Genomic DNA, 23,671 nt, shown 5'->3' with positions numbered 1-23,671 from the left:
CTGATGAACTTAGCCTTTGCATTCACCAGAAAGCTGCTAAAACATATGCGTGCTAATGGGAAAAGCTTGATGGTGAGAGCACATGAACACAGCTTCAGGAAGTAGTAAATGTCACTGCTGATTCTTAATTACGTGCTCGAGTCCTCTCAGCGCTGTGGCCTGCATGTGGAGTTTTTAGAGGCTTTCTCAGGTGGGATCAGAATGTGGCTTATTCAATATGTCACCATAAACAGCACAGTAAATTGTTAGAAAATATTGTGAGCTGAGCACAGTGGTGGTTGGTTTTAGAGCAAAGAAAGTGCGTCTTTGCTTATTGTACCCTTATATCAAGACATACTTTTTTTTATGATCCAATTCTTGATTGATTTAAGTATTAAACTGACGCGCTTTTGTCTTGTCTTCCTCTCTTTACACCAAACTGGTCACGGCAGATGGCCCCGCCCCTCCCTGAGCCTGGTTCTGCCGGAGGTTTCTTCCTGTTAAAAGGGAGTTTTTCCTTCCCACTGTCGCCATGTGTTTGCTTACAAAGGGTCGCCTGATTGTTGGGCTTTTCTCTGTTTTCATGTAGTCTTTACCTCACAACATAAACGGCTTAAACTGACTTTTATATGCTATTTAAATGGCATTGAAATGAATTTAACTGAATTTAATTTATATACGTCATTGTTGACATGTCCATGTGACCATTTAATTTATAGTTGCCTGATTTCTCGTCCCTGGAGAATAAAGCTAACCCAAAATTCTGTTTTTTGGTGAATTTTATGAAAACTTTCTTTATTGATCTGGCAAATCAAGCAAGTATTTCAATTTGTCCAATGCTAGAGTTTGTAGAATAAAAAAATAAGAGAATTCCCATCATGCTCTCGTTATATCTGTTTTTTTCATTCATTTTATTCATAGTTTTGTCCCTCTTAACCTTGCTGATTATATGGGGGTTTTTTGGACTGATTTAATAGCTAATGTCAAATAAATTCACCGGTAAGCTATTGTAAGCAATCCAATCTCACGGGTTGTTCTGGGGCAATGCAACTCTACAAGACCTGAGCTCTCATGTGCCTGCTATTCTGAAAAACAAATCATTTTTGCTTTCATGCATACTCCAAAAAGCTGTGGCCCCAAAATCGAGACAGAACAAATGTCTTCCTCTGCAGAGCTGCGGGGAGTTCACCGAGAAGATGTACTCTAAGCCAGAAGAGATTGGCCCATCGGAGGACGAGCTGGCGTTCGTCTTTCCCTCGAGCGCATTATTTATCCCGTGCCTTTGCATGCATCCTCCCACCTGAGCCATGATACAGTAATCTCAATAGGTGTGTTTATGGCTCTGTAAATCTATCATCTTCACATTACCACCAAACACTGAAACCAGCTCGCTCGCAAGGCTCAACGATCCAGCTGACCGCTCCTCTGGATGGAGTATTAAATAATAATCAATCACGATTAAGGAACGATGAGAGGAAAAGCTTGACTCATGTGGAATGCGTGGATGTGGAAGCAGTGAAAGCTAAAGCTTAGGTGACAATGTTGGAAAAAAAGAGATATTTAGGGAGTAACATGTTTTAGCTGTAACGCTGCTTACTTTCATTTCAGCTCCCATCTGGCTTTAATTGGATTTAGATGATTGTCAGGGAATTACATCTTTATTTTAATCCTCTGGTTTTGGTGGGGTGGGGAAGTGTGGTTGACTTTCAGCTGCAAGTCGTAAAATCCTTGTCCTGGTAAAACATTTTATACCGTGGCTCAGAAAGCTTTTTAAACAATGGCTTTCGTATAAATCATGCCTGGTGCACATACATCGTCTGTGAGGGTGGTGGGAGGCTACCATTTATATCCCGCCTGAACCATTAAAGTCTTCTCGTGGGAGCTGAGGGTTCGGGCTTTCGAGGGGTCCTCGATGTGAGTCTCTCGTTAACTTTAGCTTCGTTTGTCTCTCTTCCTCAGGACGCTGGGACTGTTAAGTAATGTCATCGCATCATAATATTGTAATCTTTTAATTTGACTCTTTCTTCTGCAGCAGAGGAGCGGTATCAGTTAAACATCTGCTGCTTGGAAAGTCAACATAGTGACCCTTTACAAGACCTCAAACACATTCAGCATGAGAGAGCTTTTCTAGTCGTTTCACCAGACAGCGAGTGATGATAGAAGCGGTGTTTTCAAATGTATGGGGTTGGCTCAGTTTCCATCACATTAAAAAGTAAAAACAACAACAAAGTTAACTTTAACATCATTCTATACTAATAATGATGAACAGCTCATTTTGCTGAGCAATACATGCTGTATTGTCAGCTGTTTATCACAGAGACATCATTAGGGGTTCTCAAGTGTTGTGCAACCAGGCGAAACCCTGCTCATAATCCCAACACTGCACACTGAGAGAGAATCGAGTGATTTTATGACAGATGGTGGTGATTTGTCACAATCAAATGAGAGATTCTATCTGCCTAAAGACAACACGGGGATGGGTGGAAGCAGCGGCCATGAAATGGTTTTTTTATTAGCATACAACTGAATGTTGTTCTCCTCGCGCCTGTGCAGGTTCTCTCAGGGTCTCTCTACTGGCTTCCTCCCACATTCCAAAAACATGTTAGGATAATAGGTGAGGATGGATGGATGGATGGATGGATGAATGGATGGATGGATGGATGGATGGGCAACTACATTTCCCTCATCTTTACTTTTTTCACTTGTTAATGATATCGTTTGGGGGGAAAAAGAAATATCAACCAGTGTGTCTGTGGTAATTCAAAGCTTAACAACTTCATATAATCTTTAATTGAGGGCTTTAGATTATTTTTAATTAGATTGAAAACATCACATGAACAGTAGTGTTATGGGCATTTTTTTTTTAATATAGACACAAAAAGCAGGAATACTGAGAAAAAGATAAGCTTGAGTACAAAGGTGATTAACCTTGCATAAATTACAGGAAAACACAAGCGACAAAGGGCAAAACATTAAAGCGATGGCAGGACCACAAGGAGAACTGGTGAGTCAGCAAGTAAGTGTAAAGTAACAGCTAAAAAAGGAAAACGGAAGATGACAAAAACTAACACAGAATCCAACTGGTGAAAACCAGTGAGGGTCGGGAAGATGATTAGAAGCGATTGAAGGTAAATGAACAGGGACTTTTGGTTGTTGCTGTCAGACAAGCTGGTCTGAGTGTATCAGAAGCTGCTGATCTGCTGGGATTTTCCAACACAGCCGTCGCTTGGATTTACAGAGAAAATGTGAAGTGAGTTCCAGTTCTCTAGATGAAAGATGCCTCATTGATGTCAGAGGTCAGAAGAGAATGGCCCAACTGCCCTGAGGTGATAGAAAGGCAACAGTAACTAATAGCTACTGGTTACAAGCAGAAGAGCGTCTCTAAGCATGGAAGATGTGAAAACTTGAAGCAGAAGGGCTACAGCACCAGGAAACAGCACCAGCCACCACTCCTATCAGCTAAAGATCAAGTATTGATCCATCCTGCTTTCTATGGGCGGTTCTGGCTGGTGGCGTAATGATGTGAGGGATATTTTCTTGATACACTTTGGGACCCTTATTACCAACTGAGCATCATTTACACACCACAGCCTACCTGAATATTGTTAGTAACCATTTCCATCCCTCTATGACCACAGTGTCACCTCCAACTGGTTTCGTGAACATGACAGTGAGTTCAATGTACTCAAATGGCCTCTACAGTCACCACATTTGATTCCAATAGAGCACCTTTGGGATGTGGTAGAGTTGAAGATTCACATCATGGATGTGCAGCTGACAAATCTGCAGCCATTGCGTGATGCTGTCATGTCAATACGGACCAAAATCTTTGAGTAATGTTTTCAGCACTTTGTTGAATCGATGACTTCAGTCAGGAAAACTGGGGTGAACTTTAATAGGACTTTTACCATCATGTGAATGCGCTCACTTTAAGTTTTAACTGCAAAATAAAAGGGGATCTAAATTAGCTGTTGGCTTGTTTACAGTCAGTCTTCTTGTTTCTGGCTCTGTGAGATTGTTGTTGTGATTCAACCTTGTTCCCATATGTCAGCAATTACTTTGGGGCAGCCAATGTTATCCTAACCCATTCTTTCATATTAAAGCAGAATCATCTTTTAAGACAGTGGAGCATTTGTCTGTGGACAATCATTTCCCCTAATCCTCAAAACCTCCTGCATGCTTCTCTTATGCAACCTAATATCCGAGCCTGCCCTTGTGTAAAATAACAATGCGCTCTATCATTTTTCTCACCTCATCATCTTCATGGATTGTTGTTTAAATTGTCAGGAGACACCTTCGGCAATGTTGTGGTAGAGAGCCGTCTCCAAGCTCGTGTCAATCAAAACTGTTAATTTCCTCCTCGGGTGTTTGGTTTTAAGCTCTAGGCACATCATTGATGCCACGGTTTATTTTCTGTAGTCACACATTGGCAAATGCGAGAAGGATTTCTTCTAAAAGTAAATATCAGAGGGTTATGGATTGAGAATGCATGGGCCGCATCAGCCTGTGAACATGTCAAAGTCCACGTCCTTCCCTGCTGGCACCACAGACTACACCAGTGTGTGCGCGTTAAGATAATTCCCCAATTCATGGAACATGCTCAACCTACCAAATCAAACAAGCTAAGTCCGATTCTGTCAGTGACTTTGGACTTCGAGACAGGTTTGCTTTGTAGAGCTGAAATATAAAAAAGTGTGTATGTGTGCCGCGTTAAGTGTCGAGACGTCTGCTCCGATGTTGTGATTAGGGTGGCTGTCTATTTGCTCTGGAGTGCAGCACATTCCTCTCAGCCTTAATTGATACCAATTATGCGGCTTTTGATTTGGTGTTTGATTGGGAAGAAGATGTGAGGCCTTGATTCGAAGGGCACAGAGTTTTTATTGTGTTTGGAACCTCGGGGTTGGATGCCTGAATGATAGCTTGCTACCTTGTGAGTAACATCAAGGAATGCCAGCGGGTCATTTTGCCTGCGCTATTTTTAATGTTGGGTTTCAGATTTTTGTTTTTTTGCGTCCTGCCATCGCAAAAGGAAGCTGGAAAGCCACTCAGTGTATAAGTATATTCCCCGTGTGCCAAAGGGTTGTCCATCTTACTGGGTGTTTTTTTTTTCTTTAAATAACTACAGGATTTGTCCCTCCAGGGGACACCTGGCTTGTCCCCCACCTCCACGGTGTAAATGTTCTCTAGCTTAAACTGCCAGATGTTATAAAAGGCTCCATTGAAGTAAACCTTTAGCTCATAAAAAAGGGGGTTGTAGGCGGGTGGCTGAAAAGTCTATCCTGATAGCTTCAGTGACCACACTATGTCATCTGATTTAACATAGAGGCTCACACATGTAACTCTTTGGGAAAAATAAAGCGATTTGGAGCCAACGGTGAAGTATGGCAGTGCCAAATGTGTCTCTGCTTTGCTCAGATGTGTAATTGAAGTCACCAGTTCTGCGCAAGCAGGCTGGAAATAAAAGGTTAATTCTAAAGATGTCACAGTATGACCGAGAGTTTCTGACATTTCCAACAGAGTGAGGGAAAACTACAGAGAGGGAAAAAACCCATCCAAAGCTTAAAAGAAAGAGGAAGCAGTGGCATGAGTGAGACGGAAACTTGAGATATTAGGAAAAGAAATGGAAAAGAAGAAAATTGGTTTACAGTTGTCTGTCTGCCATTATTCCTTCTCTCTGACAGTCTGACCCACACACACACACACACACGCACACACACAAACATGCAAAGCTGTGAAGCTGCTGCTGGCCCAGCTTCTTGTTTGTACTAACACTGTCATCTGAAGCCCATTTATTGATTGGCTAATGTGCCAGACCTGAGGGCTCATGGTGCTTGGATCAACCCCCCCGCCCTTCCGATTACTTCCTCCAACTTTCATGCAGTGCACGCTCTAAAACGGACACACACGCACACACATTCACCCACGCTCTCCCTGCCCCCTCTCCCTCCCTCCGCTTCCCCAAGATACTCTTGAGAAAGAACGGGAGCAAGTCAGACAGGAGACGGCAGGCAGGGAGGCAGACACAGCACGCAGAGTGACCCACGGAGGAGGCCGTCACGCATCGGACCCAGACACACACACAAAAGTACTCACGAGCAGATCTGGAGGGACTGGGTCTCACACACGCGCACACACACACACACACTTTGAAAAAGGCATGGAACAAGACTTTTCATCCTGCATGCTGTTGATGACAGCTCTTCTACTTCTGGTACTGTGATTTTTACCCTGTTATCTCAATTGCATTTTAAAGTTTTTATTTTGTCTTTGGTTATTAATGTCCTCTAAAAGCATCTATTTGAGTGTTTATGCTTGTATGTGTGTGTATTTTGAAGTAAGCAGTGCACTCTCCACATCCTGGAGTCTTCTCAACAGTAGCTTTGCCAGGTCAGCTACAGCAGTCCTGCAGCATTGTCTTATTATATTATTATGTTTTTTAACCTAAGCCATGAAAAAAGGACTTGTGCATGCGGAGGTCAGCGAGCGGCAGGCTCACTGTTACATTACAGTGCCTTCCTCACAGCATGACCGTGAGTACAGTACTGTGCTGCGCAGTGCTGGCCACATGACAAGGGATTTAGCAGATGTGCAAATATCATGTGTCTTTGCCAACTGCAAAGGCCGTCGTATTGACACAGTCTGCAAAAGAAGGCACCAGAGTCGGGTTTCTTTTTCCCCTTTTTCAGGAGTTTTCCATCTTCGGGGAAAGTGTTTTTAGTCTCAGCTGCTGACAGGTGACTTAAATAGAATCCGTCCATCAGAATAACTCATAACGTGGAGTTAAGTGATCTTTAATCATATGCTCATTTCCGCTTTTTTACCTTGTGGAAAAACAAAGGCCTTGCGGTTGTCACCCTCGTGTATTTGCTCTGGTTTTTTTTTTCACAGTATGAGCACCAGTGAGCAAATAATAGTTTGTGTTTGCAAAGGTGCTTTTGCAAAGAGTTTTAGGAAGCATTATGAGTCAGTTATGGGTGCATGAACGCTCAAATGAAATAAGAAGCGCGATAGATCATAGCAGAAGCGGTGGGACGTGCAGTGATGGAGGGTTAAGGAAGAGTAGATATCTGAGCCGTTTGATTATTGGCTCCAAATCCCAGCAGGACAGCCGTCCAGCTAGCGGAGCCTTGTCTTCCTCCGCTTTCATTGAGAACAATAGCAGCGCAGCGAGCCAAACAACCTCTTCATCTCCATCCCTTCATCCTTCATCTACTTCCACTCCTCTTTCTTCGCAAGCCTCTCTGCGCCTCGAGCACTCTTGGCTTTGCAACACACAGCCTCAGTCGTAATTGAGTGCAAAATTCACTGATTGCTTTTCAAAGGAGAATTAAGGTGGTGCACTAACCGGCTGCCCAGAGCGCAGCCTGTGTTTATTTACCGGGATCCAAACATTGAAATAGTTGGCCCGTGCAGAAAGTAGCGCCGCTGCCGATATGTTTGGCTGTATGTTCCGCTGGCTGTGTTTAGGTTTTGCCATTCCTCTCTGCTGTTCCTCAGGCGTCATCAGCACTGACAGCCATTTATATCAGTCCCCACGCACTTTTAATAACGTGAACCCGCCATCCCCTCTCAGGACTGTACAGCATGGGTGTTTTTCCTCCCATGACCCAAGGAAAATAATCGGAGCCCTATTATTGCATTGTTACTGTTTTTCTTTGCACGATCCATTCATCTCTGTATTTGAAGTGCACTGCCATGCTGTTCGAGGGAGGAAAAAGGGGGTAAAGAGGTCAGCATGAACTGGCTTTCCCCTAAAAAAAACCTTTCTATCTTAAAGCATTCTACTTCAAACGCAAGCCTGGATCTTCATTATGTAGAAGGCAAGATTAAAGACTTCATTGAGCAAGTTGAACATGTAGTTTCTGTACAGTGGATTATGCTACATGGAAATATACATTCATGTGAAAAATCTTTGGTTATTTCTGATGTCATAAATGATGCTCCAGAGTTTGCACTTGTTAAAAACATCTATATTGTAAATGCATCTGTGTATTGTTTTGAATGCCAGCCTCTCTCTACAGTTGGGTGGAATGATCAATATTTAGCTTATGAGGTAGAAGTTCCCTGTCTAGCTCAGGCAAATATTTTTGTGGATGCTGGAAATCTTGTTGATTATACAGCATACCACTATGTAAACTTTAATAACAGCAAGTACATTCCAGTGAAGTATGATCTAACTGACATCATCAAACATTATTCTTGAGTCTTTTGTGAATATGTGGGCTGAAATAAGGTTTTTAAAGACTGGCAAAAAAATTGTTCTATTTACTTTTTATTTTACTTTTGGCGCAATCTGTTCAGTGAGGGAAACAATTTCAGTGTTTTGCCTCTTTTTCAATGTCACATTGATATGGTTTGACTGGTATGTAAGAAAAATAAATACACTGTGCTTAAGATACTAAGACTCATAATAATGCAATGTTGGGCATGATATTAACCTGCAGTTCTCAATAAAGTAGATTTGATGTCCTGATTCAAGTTAGGTCTATTTCTTGAAACAAGATGATACATCTTTTACAAATAACACAGCAGCTTAAAACGTTTATGAAATGCCAAAAAAACTTGTTTCGTGTGAGATATGACTCAAAACAATATGTTTTCAAGAGTTTTTCACTTAACAAGATATCCAAGATGCACTGTCTAAAAACAAGTTCCTATATCTCACTGAAATGTTACTCTTTAGCTGATTATGGCTTATTTTAAGTGTGATTAGATATTTTGACTTGAAATAAGACAAATATACTTGGTAAGATTTTGAGTTTTTGCAGTGCAGTAGGTGCAAATTCATTTTCTGAACACACCCCACCCCTAATGTTCAGCGGCTTCTGGGTAAATGAGCTTGTTTAGGGCTCACATGCCTAATCTGCAAGAGCTGGAAATTTTAAATCACTGTCAAAAACTCTGTTGGATGTGCAGACACAAACTGCCGCCTCACGGTGTAAAAGTCCCTATTGTGCGACGCTGTCCAGAGCACACAATAGCAGCATTTCTGCAATGTTAGGAAAAGAAGTCTTTCATGGTCCAGCAGCATTATGAAGACTGAGTGGTTTAAAAAAATGATAATTTTTCTCTTGTATTCATCTGCTCCCATTGAACACTCCCAAACCGCCTTGGAAGATTGGCAGGTTACTTTATTGACTGTGTTTGCGCTTCGGTCTACTGAGCCACATTCCTGTTGCCACAGGAGGTGGACGATTTGTCCCAGTGTTGGTTCCAAGTTCCAAGTCTTTTTTTTTTTTTTACTTTTCCAAGTTGTCATCCATTAAACAGGTACAGGACCAGTTTTTTCCTTTACCTCAGTCTCACTGGCAGGTTTTAAGTAGAATACCTTCACTGAGTCCTTGTTCTAGATAGCAAAAACAATCTGTTTCCCTTTTCACCTAATCTGAGCCCGGTATTCAGAAAATGCAGCTCTCTATTGCTTCATTCAGTCAGCTCTGGAAAGGGCATTGAGAAAAGTGAAGCAGAGGAAAACTATCTTGACTTAAACACAACAATAGATATTGCCATATTGCCTGACAGCAGCGGCATTATAAATAAACCTTTCCCTACGAGCACGGCGAGTTAGTCCACTTGGAAAATACCAAAGACTTTATGAGGTAAACAGGAGCTGAGATAGCGAGGATCTTAATTTTTTTTGGCTGTCACCCTACATCCGAGACGCACACTGTCCTTGTAGTTGTAAAATTTAGCTTCTCATAATATTGATTTTGGGTGGCGCAGTAATATTCCCGTCTCCGCTGCCAAATACAGCACAATGCAATTAACAGAGAGAGGCACACGAGTGTGGCCCGAGCCTTAAGCAAGGACTAATATTTCAAACTTTAATGCATGACTCAGACATTTTAAATACGCAAAAGGGCCAGAAGTCAAGAACTCGTGATTACTTCCTCTTACTGCCTCTCTTTTCCTGTCATGTGCACTTTTATTGTAGTTTTTAGGTTTTTTTAAGCTCCTCAATTTAAGGAATGGCTGCAGGAAGCCACAACTCACTTGGCTAAAGAGCTGCTTTCTGTAATGATGGGAGATCTTTGCTAAGTCATAAGGTCAAAGAGTCCAATATAAAGATGACAGTGAGCTTCAGTGATCAGTTTATTTTATCTCAGCTTCTGTAGAGCTGATGAAGGCTGATAACAGCAGACGCCTGTTATCAGAGTGTCCAAAACACTGCATATTAACGTCTCTTCTTCTGGTGTGTAGAGTTCTCGTACGGCCCGATCAGAAGAGGACAGAGACACGCTTTGGGACGCCTGGGGTTCCTGGAGTGAATGCTCTCGTACATGTGGCGGAGGAGCCTCCTACTCCCTCAGACGATGCCTCAGTTCCAAGTAAGACCCAAAAGCTTCACAGAGGTAACCTGCAACAGTGTCGGGAGAGCTGGTCTGGTTCTCTTCATAGAGTAATATTAACATTTGCAAGGCTAATGTCTCCTGCAACATCAGACTTTTCAGAAGGAGAAGCCGCACACGTAAAAATATTGATGATGGAGAAATAAAGATTAGAGATTGCTCACATTCTTGCAGACATTACTAGAAGTTAACATACTAAACTGCTTTTCCTTATTTCTGTCATTGAGGTAGATATTATAGTTGTGGGTGGTTGTTAAATAATGGGGTCAGTGTATTTACTACTTCATATTAGCCAAAAGTTCAACTTAAGACTTCTCTAGAAGCTCAATTTCAGGTGTTTTTTCCAAATAATGGGTCTTGCTGACATCAGAGAGAGCGGATATCCTAATATGGTCATCTAATTTGTAAGAGGCAGCCAAGCAGCCAAAAACCTCTTAAAGGGAGAGAAGCTAAAAGACAAATGAGGATTATTTTATTTTTACAATCCTTTGGGCAGCATTTACTGATATCAGGTCTAAAAATCTCAGATGCAGAAAAAATTCCAGAAAAAACAATCATTATGAGAAGCAGGGGCATAAAGAGCCTTTTTAAAACAAAAATCAGTGGCCTGATGTAACTGTTTAGTTTATAGCGCAGTCATTAAATGATGACTACATCACAGCAGGAGAGCATTTGCTGTAAATTGAAAGTTAGAACCTCAGTGACCCTCAGAAAAATGGAAACATCCCACCGGCAATTTGTTAGCGTGTGTTCAAACGTGATCTGAGCTAATCCCCTTTTCTAAAGTAGAAAGTCCTGACTGAAGTTGGACGGATTTCCATCAAAATGCAACATCATTGCTTTTAGGTTTAGGCAGGGGTTTTAATAGTGTGAGTAAATCCCACAAATCAAATCCTCCATTCCCTTGGGTTGTAAGTGGAGTGCTCAAAATACACATGACTGTTAAAGATCCCTGAGTGGATCCACTATGGACCCGTCTAGACAGCCATGTGAGCCAAAATCTTGAATTCATCATTGACATTTGGAATCTGAATTTCAGTAATGACCCCAACATGTTTCCTCACAGATCAGAGCAGAACAATCAGTGACTCTTGCGAAACTACATGCCGCTTTTAATAAGTGTTTTATGTGACAGAATTTGGGCTGTGCAAACACGGAGTCCCGCATTGGATGGATTCCCACTGCTCATCATCTCAGGCTTATATCAGGAACCTCTTAATCCTTGTGCCAGAGTCACCTGGTCGGTAAGGTTTCAAGCTAACCCACAGTGCTCCAAGATTAAAGCTCAGGGACCGAGTGCATTGGGTAAAGTGGTCAATTATAAACAAATTTAAGGAACAAGTGGGAAAAATGGACATAAGAAGGGAGACAGTACATTTTCCTTAGAAATGTTGTCACATTTATAGGCTGGGAAATAGCTGCAGGGTGACTTCACTTGCATTCCTCTGTTTTACAGTTCCCAGAATATACTGCTGCTCAACTCAAGGTAACCAGTGACGTTTGCTGCTGGCTGCAGAGGTAGCACCCCTAGTGACAGGACTAGTCACTCAGATCATGAAACAGTGCAATAGTCTAGGATCAAACTGCCAGAACAGCTCACATCATTCTTGAGGTCACAACCGAGGTACTGTGAAAGGCTCTCATATGTCTGCAACCATGAATCCATCTGCACTGGCACTAGACAAAAAGACTGAGCAGCATACAAGTGCCAGAGGGCCCCCACCCCCCACCCCCCGTGTACTGCACTGTAAACATTGAGGTCAATGTCTCTTTGAGGAGTTCATTTCACGATCTCTGGAGCAACCACTTCTCTTTGCCTGCCCAGAATATTTTGGTCAGACAAACCTCAGGAGTAATTGACTTGTTAAGAGGTGTTTGGGGCTTGAGCTTCATACGGGACATAGGCAGCGTGTGTATGTGTTGATGTACATTCTCCGCCTCCTCTAAGTCCAGGCAGGTTTGTTTACCAACTCTGGCAGTTGCCATAATGTATGGAGCTCTTGAGCAAATGGTAGGAGGCTTCGTTCCACCTTGTCCCACCTCACCCCGCTCTTGCGTGGGAATGAGGGAGTCGTAGCCTGGCCTCGGGTAGCAGATCAAACGGCATCATTAAAAAGCATAGCACAAGGCCCCTTGTGTGTGTGTGTGTGTGTGTGTGTGTGTGTGTGTGTGTGTGTGTGTGTGTGTGTGTGTGTGTGTGTGTGTGACTCTTTGGAAAAGGGAGCTGGAAATAGGTCTGCAACACCCTCCAAACCAATACCATTCCAACTCTCTGACTTTTTAATGCACACACGCACATACAGGGCACTTATTGCTACTGCAAAACACACCAGAGTTAGTTAACCTCTCGAAAGGGCATGTGCAGAAGTACAGACTATCCGCAGATTGCCTGGCCTTCATTACTTCTATCCACACAAGTTACTGCACTTGATCGCCGGCTTCTTTATTAACAGCAGCATAGCTGGTTGGATCCAAGTGTGAACATATGGATTAGATGTCATGGCAAGAAAAAGTGCTGCTCCAATATTAATGAAGCACTAGGCAGGAAAATATTAATCTGTACATGTTATTAAAAAGAAAAAAAGAAAGATCCAACCTCAACTTTGTTTAGAAGAAATTCACAAAGAATTTGACTGTGTCGTTTGTCACCATGACACCAGTGGGAAGTAAATATCAACAACTGTAGGCAGGAGATGTTTCCTGTAGCAATGCGGTCACGTATGTACTGAAATTATACAGTGGGTGACATGAAGTGACATTAGGCTGTGAAGGCATGCCGCAACTTTTTAAAGGCAAAAGTGGGTGAAAGTGAAATTTCTCCAGGGCAATGAAATGTGAAATTAAGGTTGGCCTAGCAACCAAGATTATGTCTCTTTTACAGCCTTGGGAATCACTCTGTGTGGTCCATGCTGTGTTATTAACACCTCCATCCTTTTTAGTAATATTCCTAACAGTAGTAGACCTACAGCTCTGCCCTACAAATGAATAAAAAGACAAAATATATCATGATTAATTTCACTGACAACTGCAATATTTTTGCCTAATCTCATGATACTCTGGCCTCTGTTATGCTCTTTGTTCCATCTTTTTCAGCTTCTCGTTATCCTCCTGAGATAAACAGTAAACTCTTAGCTTTCCTAAACTGATCAATAGCAGAGCTCATAGCTTGAGCATATTTTAGGCGTTAGCAAATCAGCTACATTTTTGTGTGCCCACATGCCTCAAGTGTATCAATATTGTGGCATGGGTTTTGGAGCCCTGCGTGCAATTACTTTCAATCTTGCGAGAAGAGTTGATGACATATATATGGACATTATGGGCCGGATGAATTTTACTGCGTATCCAATACTAGCCCAATTTTTTTATGGTTACAGTAGATTTTCCTTTTTTCTGTTTAATGCTATAGATGGTACTTTTAGTCTTTGTTGAGTCTCGTGCAGTTAACTAATGAGCGCACTCTCTGTAGTTGTCTTTTTGTGTTTGGGGTCACAGTTTGTGAGTTATGTTTTATGTGCTCCAAGACTTCTGATATTTCAACCGAGTTATTTTTCCCTAACCTATGATGACGCCATGATGAATCCCATGTCCTGGCCCTACGTCTGCTTAGCCTCCACTTTAGAGCTTCTAAAATCAAAAGGAAATGAAAAGGGAAATTCATTTTATTCCCTTTGCCTCTTTATGTCTCGTTTATATATTGCTTGTCCCAGTGTGAGTTTCCACGCTGATCCAGATCTTAGCTACCTGTCTCTCAACTCTTGGTCTTTGAAAGTCTCTTGTTAGGGGTTCAGGCCCCATGGCCTACTGTTTGATTTGGCAGAGGGGACCGTCTGGATTCGTCACAGGTTCTAATGTTCTTGCCATGCCACATGGTCCACATCCACTCCCTCCATTCTCTGGAATAACATTGTAAAAAACCTTAAGCCTTCGTTCACTGCTGAGTCCAAAGTCAGTGACGTCTCCAATCATGATTCCAGATTAGCTAAGGGCCAGTGACACTGGAATTCCTCTTAACTTCCCAAAAGAATACCATTTGATTAGTTTCCACTGGGGTCTTTGATAATTGCCCTATCATAGTCACCATCAATGGTTTATCATCACTCTGCATCAAAGCACAAAGAAATCCTCATTTTCAATAAGTGGTTAGCTCGATAATTTGGGCAGAGACAAAGCAGACTGTCATGCAGGGAGTCGTGATCCAAACTGCTCCAATCTGTTCAGCAGACGCAGGCTGGAGGGCTTTACTCTGTCTGTGTTACTACTGCGTGCAGCTTTGCATTTTTTCAGACACACAGAGAAAATGGGGCTCCTATTTTTAAATGTTGTGAAACTCGTGTTAAAGCTTTAGATTTTTGAGATTTTCTTTTACAAGTAATAAGCTTGAAGTCAAATTGTCTATAAAGATTATTCATATCGCAGAGAATGGAGGAACATATGTCAAGTGTGGAAACTGAACTAGAGCCTGACTGCAGGGGAAATAATAGCTATTTGCTGTTATATCTATATCGGCATATATAGTAGCCAATAAATGAAAATGCAAAAGGTAAAGAAATAACACAGTTTTATGCGTTTTGCAGAATTTGTCCATCACAGTGCAATCTAATGCAGCAAGTGCTGGAAATCCACAAACAACAACCAGCTGGGCAGGTTGTAAGTACAGTTAGCAGCACAGAAAGTTAAATTATTCATCAAATAATTGCATTGAAGTTCTTCAAAAGGCACCAATGCCACAAACAGTGGTCCAGTTCACTAACAGATAGCTAGAGACTACTTGGCCACTCTGCTGCTGTTCTTGCCTTTCAGTCAAAGCAGTCGTGCTCAGAACTTTGATAACTTTAAGTCTCAATGATAACAATTTTAAACAATGTAGCCCTGTACAATTGTTTATGAAGGCTGTTAATGTTTATTTCTTCTGTGTCGTTGGGCTTTATTCCAGTCTTTTAAATGCTTTGTGAGCCACCCTCAAGTGGTCATTTCAGGAACTGCAGGTTTTATCAGCTTCATTTGTCATCTTCAGCGTGCCACTGGATAATTATGCACAGTTACTTTGTGTGAAATACGCTGTTAAAGCTTTGCAAACGCACCACAGACTTATGTTCGTGGGTTGCCACATCAGCGCTATAATTTTCAATATGAATAATGAGGGAAGAGTCACTGGATATAACACCAGCTCCTTCAGATGATGATGACTGGTTCATGTTATGGTTTGTTTTATCATTCTCTCCCACGGCCTATTTACCCATGGTTTCATTTTTTTTCCTTCTGTAGGACCTGCGAAGGACAGAATATCAAATATCGCACATGCAGCAATGTGGTAAGTTGAATCCACTCATCTTTGTGTCGTGGATGTCGACACAGCTTTCAAGTGTTTTTATTGAAGAAGTAAAACTGATATGGCAAATTGTGTCTAAAAGATTTATGGGTACGGGGTGTAATTCAGTGATTTGGGATCTTGCTGTTTGAGAGAAAGTAAGAAGTTGCATCAAACTTCTTCTGTTTCCATTTATTCTGCTAATTTCATGCAGCAGTCTTCTTCCCACATACACATTTAGAGATGCAAGACTTCATTCGCCCTGCCTTTTTCAAGAATGTAAAATATTTTTAAATATGTTTTAATGTCCCTCAGGATTGCCCTTCAGATGCCGGTGATTTCCGTGCCCAGCAGTGTTCAGCTCACGCAGATGAGCAATACCAGGACCAGTACCACGAGTGGCTGCCGGTATACAACGATCCAGACAACCCGTGTGCTCTCAAATGCAAAGCCAAGGGCTCAGGCCTTGTGGTGGAGCTGGCGCCCAAGGTGCTGGATGGGACACGCTGTTACACAGAGTCTTTGGACATGTGCATCAGTGGTATCTGCCAGGTCAGTAACCATGTCATGAACCTCAATTGCTTTGAAGTCATCAAGAATTTTGGTTTATTTCTTTTAATTTTTGAAGCCAAGATGTACATCTTGTGGGACTTGCATATAAAAACTTCTTTTTTTCAGTAAACTAAGCAAATCCTTATATTTAAGATCAGCTCACCTTAAAAATAACTGAAAAGTTGATCTTCCAAAGTAAATATATCCCAATGTGTTGTAAAAAGTTTAGATTAAGCTAGTAAGGCAAGTGAAGTCAGTGTGATGCTCTGTGCAGCTCTTTGATTGGCAACCTTGGGTCCTGGTATTCATGTGGCATTACTTTGACATGTACAATCTGCTTAAACATTTTCACAGACCACTACACCCCTGCAACAATACTCTCAAATAGGTTTAGGATCAAGGTGTGAACTTCCCCAGATCTTAATTCGAGTGAACATTTGTGGGATGTCCTGGAAAAACAAGTCCAACAAGTCCGCCGAGGCCCCCGTCTTTAAACGATGTGCTGTCAGTGTGTCTGATACCGCAGTAGCCTCAGAGACTTTGATGGGCTAAAGCTGTTTGTGGAATAAGGGGAGCCTACACAGCATTAGACCAGTGGTTCTAATGTTGTCGCAGTACAGTACTCCTGTCAACACTGGTACGCAATTTTTTTCAATATTCAAATTTCAATATCGTGCATTTGGGAGCAAAAGCTAAGACGTAAATCTCAAGAGGACCACAGTGGACTACCTTACAGCACTAGCATCACGACATCTGCTTTACAAATGAATATCCAATGAGTATTCCTTTAGATTTAGCGTTTGACTGACAGCCCAGGAAATATTTTGCAATGCATTTTCTGGGGTTGAATGGAATTATGTCCCAGGGCATCGTGTCTGCAGAGACTCAGAAGTGTCTCCCTTACAATGCTTACAATGATATTGCGGTTTTTGGTTTTGTCTTGCTGACAGAAACTGCAAAACGAAATATCCACCATTCAACTATGGATGGCGTCTTAGTAATTCAATGAATGAATATTGAGGAGACCAGAGGGTTGTTTGAATCGCTTCATGGTAACACTTAAATGGTACTGAAGCTCCAACAGAACCAGCTGGAGTGCTTCATGATATCATATCCTTTCTCTTTACTTTTGTGTTGTTGCAGAAAATCTTCCCTGCTATCTTGTCCTCAAAACTAAGAAGGTAGAAGGTCTTTCAGGCTCTAAAAGTGAGGTGACTGTGCGTGTCATTTGTGATGTCTCAAAGTTTTTCGTGCTTCCTGTGTTTTCCAGATTGTAGGTTGTGATCATGAGCTTGGAAGCACTGCGACCGAGGACAACTGTGGAGTCTGCAATGGAGATGGCTCGTCCTGCAGGCTTGTGCGGGGACACTACAAATCCCAGCATTCTTCAGGAAAAAGTAAAGAATTGCTACTCTTTTTTACAATTTTTATTAAATAAAGAAGTAATTGCTGAGCTAAAGAGGTCCTCGAGCAGATATACTTGTTCACCACACAGACTATAAACAAGAGTTATAACTAAGCCCAATCAGCAGGGCACACAGCTTGGGATACCTGCCTCCATGCCTTTAAAATAGCTGCTTTGAAGATGGGAACCATGTCTGTGACCGCTCGCAGTCAGACGCCGTCTTCAGAGTAACTTCTGTTACTGCAACTTCTGGATTTGTTGCAGACCAGCCTAGATTGATTGCAGTATCTTGACAATCTGTCTACGTATATAAACTAGACAGCAGATATTTTCTAAACTTTCTGTCTGAGAGTGACTGCAATCAATTCCAGTCAGACTGCAACTGTTTGGAGACAAGTTGCATCTCACCATGGGACCTCCTCAATCACCTCGAGGCTGAAAGTGTTGCACGTCTGAGCGACTAGCTAGTTGCTGCAACTGATTGCACTATTTTGAAATGAATTGCAACCACCAACTTTTCCTAGTCACAAGAAGGTTGCCATCCTTTTTCTACTCTAGCGTGTCTGAGTCATAAGTCGCTCGTTTTTAGCATTTGTGTCATATATTGATGTAGTGATTGGTACTGTTTCTTTGTTTTTGTTCAAGCTGAGGACACAGTGGTCACCATCCCTTACAAGAGTCGTCACGTGCGTCTGATCCTGAAAGGCCCGGATCACTTGTGTAAGTCCTGGTAGGTCCAGGGTGCCCTTCCATCCAAAACAGCTGAGCATGATCTCTGTGTTTGGCAGTGCTCTTTCATTTGTCAAATACTACACACTGAACATGAGTTCACCGCACCGCTCTGACTTTTCTGCACGGCGTGTTATGTTTTTAGCATGCTCCGATGCAAAAACAGTGAAACAGACACGGTGGTGACATTTTCATAACAGAAAACAGAAGATCGTACTTGGCAGGCCTTGAAATGAATGTTTCACACTAATAGCAATCTATGATCGATCTTTTACTCTGATTTCCAAAAGATATTACATTTTGGCCTCTCTAATAAAGACTCGTTTTAAAAGTAGCCCAGAGCAGACTAACCAGAAGAGATACGTGTTTCTTCCCTTTGCTCTGGCTCTGAGAAGACATAAGGCTTCCAGGGAAATTCACTGATGTCAAAGTCCTGGCATCAAATCCTCACCGGATCAAATGGATAACAAATGTTTCACCTCTGTGCCTGTCCTTTGCTCAGTGGCTAGTTTCCAGATCATCTTCTGAATGGACAGCTTTTTCATTAGATATTTCCACCCCCCCTATCCATTTTGCCCTCCGGCATCTTGATTGTAACCATGTGTTGCCTGGTGGTCACCACTTGTTCCCATGTATCTCTGTATTTTTTATTTTCTTTAAGCATCAACACTGAAGTTACACAAGATCCTGTATAGACAGGGATAAAGTGAGGTCAGTGAGGGGAAAGCATGCTGGCTACGTTAGCCTCATCACAGTGATAGAGTGACCACAGCACCCAGTCTGAGCTCTTTGTGTGTCGCTGGGTCTGACTGAAGGGTCTGTGATCAACATTTTAATCACAGCTCCAGAACTTAAGAACTTTACTCATAAAATATAAAAAAAAATGTAAAAATTAAAAGAAAGATTTTGTGGCAGGCAGTGGCCACACCTGTTTGTCTTCTCTTTGCACATATTGAGACTTTAATTGTTTGTTTTTTTACCTTCAGACATGGAGAGTAAGACTCTACAGGGGGTAAGAGATGAACTGGTCTTGGATAGACCCGGGCAGTACTACATAGAGAACACCACCGTGGACTACCAGAAACTTTCAGATAAAGAAGTCCTGAGAATCACTGGCCCACTCGGAGCTGACTTCACAGTCAAAGTAAGCGCTGACATTAATGCACATCTCTTTTTCTTTCAGGCTACAGCAGCCAGTATTTGTCATCATCTTGTTAAAAATTTGAGAAATTTCCGAATTGTCCATCTGTTCTACTTCAGGCTTGACGGGTGTCTTGCCGGGGACCTGAGGAAGGACAGATCTCATATTTTCTCTAAATATTGTTTTGTATTACCAAGGTGAAACAGGGTGTGACATATTTGGCTGTCTTTGTGAGAACATTCATTAACATCAATGCATTCCTTACTGTTAAGTTTAACCAGCATATTTATACAAGCCCCAGCCTAAACTTTAGCTTCAAAACCCAAGTTTTGACCCTCAAACAGGTCTTTGAATCTGCATGAAAAAACGAGGACCCGACACAAATTACTACTAATACAAAATGTCATCACCCTCCCAGCCACACGCTTGCTTTAGTTGATTTATATTCGAAGAAGTCGTCAGAAGAAAGCTGCAAACCACAATTGCCCTGTTCTGCAATCAGTAAATCCATCCTTGTAGATGTCCTCTTTGAAAACTTGCCATGATTTTCTGCAGATATGTTTTCTAGAACAGGCTCTGCATTGGTTTCTTTAATGCAAAATTGTTCCAGTCAGCTCACTGCACTACTTGTTAAATGTTAATGTAAATTTTCTCAGGCACCAAAACCGAATGGTAATTCATCAAGTGGACAAAAGCACCACTGAAAGCAAAAAGAAAAGAAAAGAAAAGAAAATAATAATAATAATAATTTTAGAAATTCCGGGGAGATAAACGGGTCACCTCTCTGACTTTCTTCACAGGAAGTTAAAACCAGCAGCGCCTCAGCAGACCTGCGTGCTTGCAAATCAATCACCCTCATTCCCTTTTTGGTGTCTTTGGTGCAGTTTGAGTCAAAACTGTTGTTTTTGTCATGCAATCTCCTGAAAGTTGTGCGGCCAGTTTTTATTTTTTTCGCATGAACTCCTGGTGAACGTCTCACAGCAGCAAAGTTTAAAGCAGCTTTGATTTCATGTGTTTTAAAGATATTTGAGTGTGACTCTTTTAAATGTGAAATTCAAACAATTCTTTTTGTGCAATTGTTCACTTTGAAAATGTGTTTGAGCTGTGTGCCATGCATTCACACAGTAGCACAAACATTCAGAGCCTCCGAGCTCCTCACCGCTCCTCTGTGGTGTAAGTGCCGCTTACTGAAACTTGTACTTGACTCACGGTAAAGTCTCAAACTTTGAATAACTCCAAAAAATCTGATTAGAAATGTGTTATTACATAACAGCGCATAAGCCTAGTTAATACAACGAGCAGTGACGTGCCACAGTGGCTGTGACGTGTTTTTCTGCTTCAGGCCCACATGTGAGCACAAATTCCCAGACTAGGGCAAGTGAGTGGGCGTTAAAGGTTATACAGCCACGAGCCTGCGAAAACTTCCTCCCTCATAAACACAAGTCGGGATGGGACAATAACGAGGAACTGTCCAGAACGAAATCTGAGAAGCTTTAAATGGATAATTTTCGAATCTGTCACGAGGCGGACAGCCAGCTCATATCACTCCGCTGGAAAAAGGTTTGGACAAATGGAAAATCACATTAAAAAGTTGCCAGACAGTCTTTCCACAGTAAATACATGAATACGAAAGAGCGGTCGTCAAGTCTGATTTATACGTGCTGCTGCTAAAATGCGTCTTTGGGCTTTTTTTCAAAGCAAATGAAATAAAAGGCTAAGAAAACACGGACAGACATGGACGTACTTATTCTATTATTGTGTTCTATTACTCTGTTAAAATAAGGACTGTTCTAATTCTTAATCTATTAAAACAGCCTTTATTCTTTATTTTATTAAAGCAGAGCTCTAAGAAAATGTTTCCTCTGATCCAGCAGTTTATGAATTATTTTGTCTCTTAAGAGGATTTCATTATAATATTTTAGCTAGTAGCTGTGCAGATATGTACACTTTAGGTTTCCAAAGGCCAAATTCTTTGAGCATGTTGCGTTTATAGAGCCTTCTCCACATGGAGCCTTGTGTCTTGCAGATAAACATGGGCAATGTCATTGTACAACATGATTACAAAACGAAACGTAGGTCAAGTTTCTAAATTATCTTGAGAATAATTCAAGAAAAAAGTCACTTAGGATGTTCATACATGCTAGGAGCCCGAGTAGGGTGAGACACTGGTTAGTCCCATATTTTCTTTTTTTAGTGCTTCCCTTGTTTGGTAATTCCAACACAGTACATAAAGCAAAATGTCTACAGAACGACATCAGTTTCAATGAGAAACGGCAGTTTGTTGTTTCAATAATTAAAGTGAATTAAAGTGAAGTATTGCAGGGTGAATATTATTTTCTTGAGACCAAAGCTTCCAAAGGGAAGCTGTAAACATCTCTATTTCTCTTTTAAAGCTGGACTTTTCACCATACAGAGGGCCATCTGTGTAATTTAGCTCACTACTGGAACCAGCCTCAGTCAGTGATTACAGGAACTGCAGTGCAGTTTGTTTGGCACTTCCATATTCATTTTTAATCAATAAGGTCTTTTTTTTAAATCAGGAAAGTGTTAAGAAAGAAAGCTAATCACTAAAAACTAAGGCTAAATAAATAAATCAATTAATTAAAATTCTGTGGACGCAAAGTCAGTTTTAACAAATTATTTGATTCTATATAGCAGCCCTATTAGGTTGTCATGGCTACAACAAAGTTCAATTAACACCCCAAGAAGCCCAGGATGAGTCTCTCTTTGCCTCTTAGTTTGATACACTATCTTTAAAAAAATCTGTTTTTTAATCTGTCTAATGAGAAGGAAAGTGTGAGCCGTGCAGTGTAAATACTGCAGTCACCCGCTACACTGATAGTGATGACAAGAAATGCTGATTATATCTGAACAACGTTTCTGTAGGTGCAGTTTACGGGTGGTACAGACAGCGTGGTCCAGTACATCTACTACCAGCCCATCATCCACCGCTGGAGAGAGACCGACTTTTTCCCGTGCTCCGTCACGTGCGGTGGAGGTAAGCAGCATTTTGAAAATCACAATAGCAGCCTGCAGCATTTTCACTCGACCGATAGCAGGTTTGGTTTAAAAACAGGATCCGTTTAATTCACAGATATTTATTAAAAGCCTATTGAATCGTTGTCCTACTAGATCTCTCTTGATGGTCTCTGATATTTGCTGGCCTGCAGGTTACCAGCTAACCTCAGCAGAGTGCTATGATCTACGGAGCGGACGGGTGGTTGTAGACCAGTATTGCCATTACTACCCGGAGAATGTCAAACCCAAACCCAAACTGCAGGAGTGCAACATGGAGCTGTGCCTGGACAGGTTGGAAAGCAGAACTTAAAGAGGATTAAATTGGACTTTTTGTGAAAGCAAACCCTAATTTACTGTTTCTGACTTTTTAGTGACGGCTACAAGGAAATTATGCCATATGACCAATACCACCCCCTGCCTCGGTACATGCCCGACTACCTAGTAACACACAGAGGCACACAATACAAATCCTGACATCTGCTAATAACCGTCAGTCACTTTATGATGTCACCTTTCATGATGTCAGATGGGAGAGCAGCCCCTGGACGGCCTGTTCCACCTCTTGCGGCGGGGGCATCCAGAGTCGCTTGGTATCGTGTGTGGAGGAGGACATGCAGGGGACCATCACTCCCACAGAGGAGTGGAAGTGTCTTTACTCTCCCAAAACAGCTATCCTGCAGCCCTGCAACACATTTGACTGTCCCACCTGGCTGGCACAGGAGTGGTCACCAGTATGTGAACATTTCTACTGTTGAAATTCTTCTGTCAAGTCAAGTCAAGTCAAGTTTATTTATAGAGCACATTTAAAAACAACCAAGGCTGACCAAAGTGCTGTACAGTAAATACAGATAAAAATACAATAGAACACAATTTCGTAAAACACCTCGCTGATCAAATAAAAAATAAATAAACAAATAAATTAAACCTTTCTAAAAGCCAATGAAAAGAGGTGAGTTTTAAGAGCAGTTTTAAAAGTTTCTAGGCTTTTGGAGAATCTGACGTGAGGAGGTAAACTGTTCCACAGTCTGGGTGCAGCCACAGCAAACGCCCTCTCTCCCTTTGTCTTTAATTTATACCTGGGAACATCTAAAAGCATCAGATCGGCTGACCTCAAAGATCTCCTGGGGCGATAAGTACTAAGGAGTTCTGACAGGTAAGAAGGTGCAGTGCCATTTAAAACCTTAAAAGCC

General features: G+C 41.7%; 1 protein-coding gene across 4 annotated transcripts in view; it reads left to right on the top strand.

Annotated features, from left to right (window-relative positions):
• LOC147335914 (ADAMTS-like protein 1) overlaps positions 1-23,671 on the top strand; it is a 104,033-nt gene that overhangs the window by 60,059 nt on the left and 20,303 nt on the right. For 3 of the 4 annotated variants that reach the window (XR_015127265.1, XM_086283893.1, XM_086283884.1), the window contains exons 3-12: positions 10,180-10,307; positions 15,594-15,639; positions 15,952-16,188; positions 17,459-17,585; positions 18,239-18,313; positions 19,309-19,466; positions 22,350-22,461; positions 22,634-22,772; positions 22,853-22,903; positions 23,008-23,212. Coding sequence is in view for 3 of the 4 variants with exons in the window: in XM_086283893.1 (XP_086140019.1) it covers positions 10,180-10,307; positions 15,594-15,639; positions 15,952-16,188; positions 17,459-17,585; positions 18,239-18,313; positions 19,309-19,466; positions 22,350-22,461; positions 22,634-22,772; positions 22,853-22,903; positions 23,008-23,212 (1,278 nt within the window). In the remaining variant the exon portion in view is untranslated. Of the gene's footprint in view, positions 1-10,179; positions 10,308-15,593; positions 15,640-15,951; positions 16,189-17,458; positions 17,586-18,238; positions 18,324-19,308; positions 19,467-22,349; positions 22,462-22,633; positions 22,773-22,852; positions 22,904-23,007; positions 23,213-23,671 lie in introns of those variants that run through there. The other variant, XM_086283902.1, reaches the window with a different exon arrangement.

This window comes from Aulonocara sp. 'chitande type north' Nkhata Bay, linkage group LG3 (assembly GCF_057382095.1).
Source record: "Aulonocara sp. 'chitande type north' Nkhata Bay isolate Kocher_YH1m ecotype deep benthic linkage group LG3, A_spYH_male_GT1.1, whole genome shotgun sequence".
NCBI lineage: Eukaryota > Metazoa > Chordata > Actinopteri > Cichliformes > Cichlidae > Aulonocara > Aulonocara sp. 'chitande type north' Nkhata Bay.
The sequence above is the reverse complement of the archived record's forward strand: the minus strand, read 5'-3'. Positions and strand labels throughout refer to the sequence as shown.